This window comes from Austrofundulus limnaeus, unplaced genomic scaffold, assembly GCF_001266775.1.
Source record: "Austrofundulus limnaeus strain Quisiro unplaced genomic scaffold, Austrofundulus_limnaeus-1.0 Scaffold543, whole genome shotgun sequence".
NCBI classification, from domain to species: Eukaryota; Metazoa; Chordata; class Actinopteri; order Cyprinodontiformes; family Rivulidae; genus Austrofundulus; species Austrofundulus limnaeus.
In genome coordinates this window covers 258,428-260,580 of record NW_013952945.1, presented here as the reverse complement: position 1 = coordinate 260,580, position 2,153 = coordinate 258,428, and the positions used below count along the sequence as shown (strand labels likewise).

General features: G+C 42.9%; 1 protein-coding gene across 1 annotated transcript in view; it reads right to left on the bottom strand.

The window, feature by feature from the left end:
* Positions 1-728: 728 nt before the first annotated feature.
* The window catches only part of dhrs12la (dehydrogenase/reductase 12-like a), a 40,551-nt gene continuing 39,126 nt past the window's right edge, over positions 729-2,153 (bottom strand). The window contains exon 10 of the mRNA XM_014026329.1: positions 729-1,518. Within this exon, the coding sequence (XP_013881783.1) occupies positions 1,403-1,518 (116 nt within the window). The 3' untranslated portion in view covers positions 729-1,402. The remainder of the gene's footprint in view (positions 1,519-2,153) is intronic.

The window sequence follows — 2,153 nt, the reverse complement described above, 5'->3', positions numbered from 1 at the left end:
TCCAAAATGGTGAGGCTGCTGGTTGAAGTCGACCCAACCAGTGATTCGTTAATCACATTCATTGATTATGTTCAGTGTGTCTGAACTGTTTGTCAGAAGCCGCCTCTTTAGCTGCTTGATCAGGATTTAGTCAGAACTGCTAAAAGGTTGAGTCCCACACAAAAAAAGATTAAAATGTCACAAAGTGCCATCGGACCAGCAGGGTGATTATCGATGCAACTGTACAATCAGGACTCGGAGCTCTTTCATGTTCTGAACATCGAAGCCTTCGCCGGGCGCCACTCCTTATCGTGTTCTTGCGGCCGGCTCTGCAGATGTGAACGTGGTGATTGATGGTGGAATTCACCATCTGCAGAAATAGATCTTCAGCTTGTCCACAGGTCCCAGGCAGGAAGGAAGCAATGAGTTTTGCTGTGTTATCTGTGGTTTGTTTATATGTTTGTCCCAGCGGTCAGCTCGCTCATCATCCTCAAAACAACCAGACTCTAAATTATTTTCTGTCCTCTTGAAACCTGTAAAAGCTACTTGCCATTCCAACAACATTGTTGTTAATGTATATCCTCAAATAACTGTATTTTTAAATACCTTTTGTTGATAAGACAGGACTGACACGAGTCTCTCTGCGTATGAAACCAGAGAGGGGAAAAATGACTCCTAATAAAGATTTCATATGTAAATGTGTRTTTTTGTGTTTCCCTGGAGAATTACTGCACAGCAGCACACAGACGTTCAGCATTTTCTGTTTATTCACACACGTTTACAAGATGAATTCAAGCTGAAGTTACAGGAAGTCATTTTTTTTAAAGGTGCTGTGCAGATTTGTTGCACATATCCAGTGATGTTTAATTTCTTTGAGACACACAGCAGGTAAAGAGAACCTCCAGTCTGGGTTCAACCTGCACTGAACAGAAGCTACGTGACAAAACAGACACATGTTACATACGGCACATCACCTGCAACGGTTGTGAGTCATGAGGAACACAAAGAGTGACACTGAACCCATGGCTGGTGTGTGTTCGTTTCAGGAATGTGACTTTAGTCTCATCAGATTCCCATCTGAGTGACGCAGTTATTAAAGTCACAGCATGCTCTCTGTCAGCAGCACCGCTGTCAAACACTCGCACAAAGAAAGCTCTAGTTCATAAATAGTTAAACTCACAGGTGGTTATGAAGATACTGCACATTTAGTCTATCATAAGGCTGGGGTTTCAAAAAACACTTTTTATATAGCTATCCTTTTCTGAGACAGTGACCACGCCCTAATGTTACCACCCTGGGTGCTTCAGATTAATGTGATCTGGTCCCTGCTCTTGGTCTGGGCCAGATGTGTGAAACGTCAGAGCTCAGCCTCGGTCAATACAAACTGTGGGTGTTAGTGTCCACGTTCCGCTGCGCCTCAGGCTCAGTGGGGCTGAAACGTCTTGGCCAGGTCATCCAGCAGTGAAACCAACTTCTGCTCCTCCAGAGGGGAGCTGTGGGTCCAGGCCAGCGGCAGATGGGTGGGCACCGCCCTCCGGTCTGCACACACACACACACACAAAAGTTTATTGTTACAGCTTTATAAGACCTGTATTGACTTACGTTCACTTTTAAACCCAAACTAAAGTTATCCACACCTGAACCCTACCCCCTAAAAACCGCGGTGGACAATTATTTTTCTCAATTCAATTCAATTCAAAAATACTTTATTGATCCCAGAGGGAAATTAGGTGKTGTTGTAACTCATTTAACTAAAAACTTATTGTAGATGCTCCAGGGGCCACATGAGAATCTTGAGCTATGTTGGAGGGCCAAAACGACAGTGCCTTGTATTTCTGCTTAGTCGTTTTTTTTCACCCATTGTTAAGAGCAGTAAATTATATATTTTGATTAGCTGCTACTGCTATAGGACAAGGATATGTTGCAAATATTTATATAAATATGAAATTGTGATGTAGGTGATAAAGGAAAATATTCCTCTGCAAACAGTAAAGACAAAAATAATCATAACGTGGTGATGGTTTTTTTCAGTGATTTTTGGTCAACTGTACCACAAAAACGGCTGCACCGATCAACATGAAATTTGGCAGGACTGTAGATGAGCCCGACCTGCATTAAGCCAGCCAATGGTTTTACGATAGATCCCATATTTGAGGAGGGGGCTCCTTTCAAAG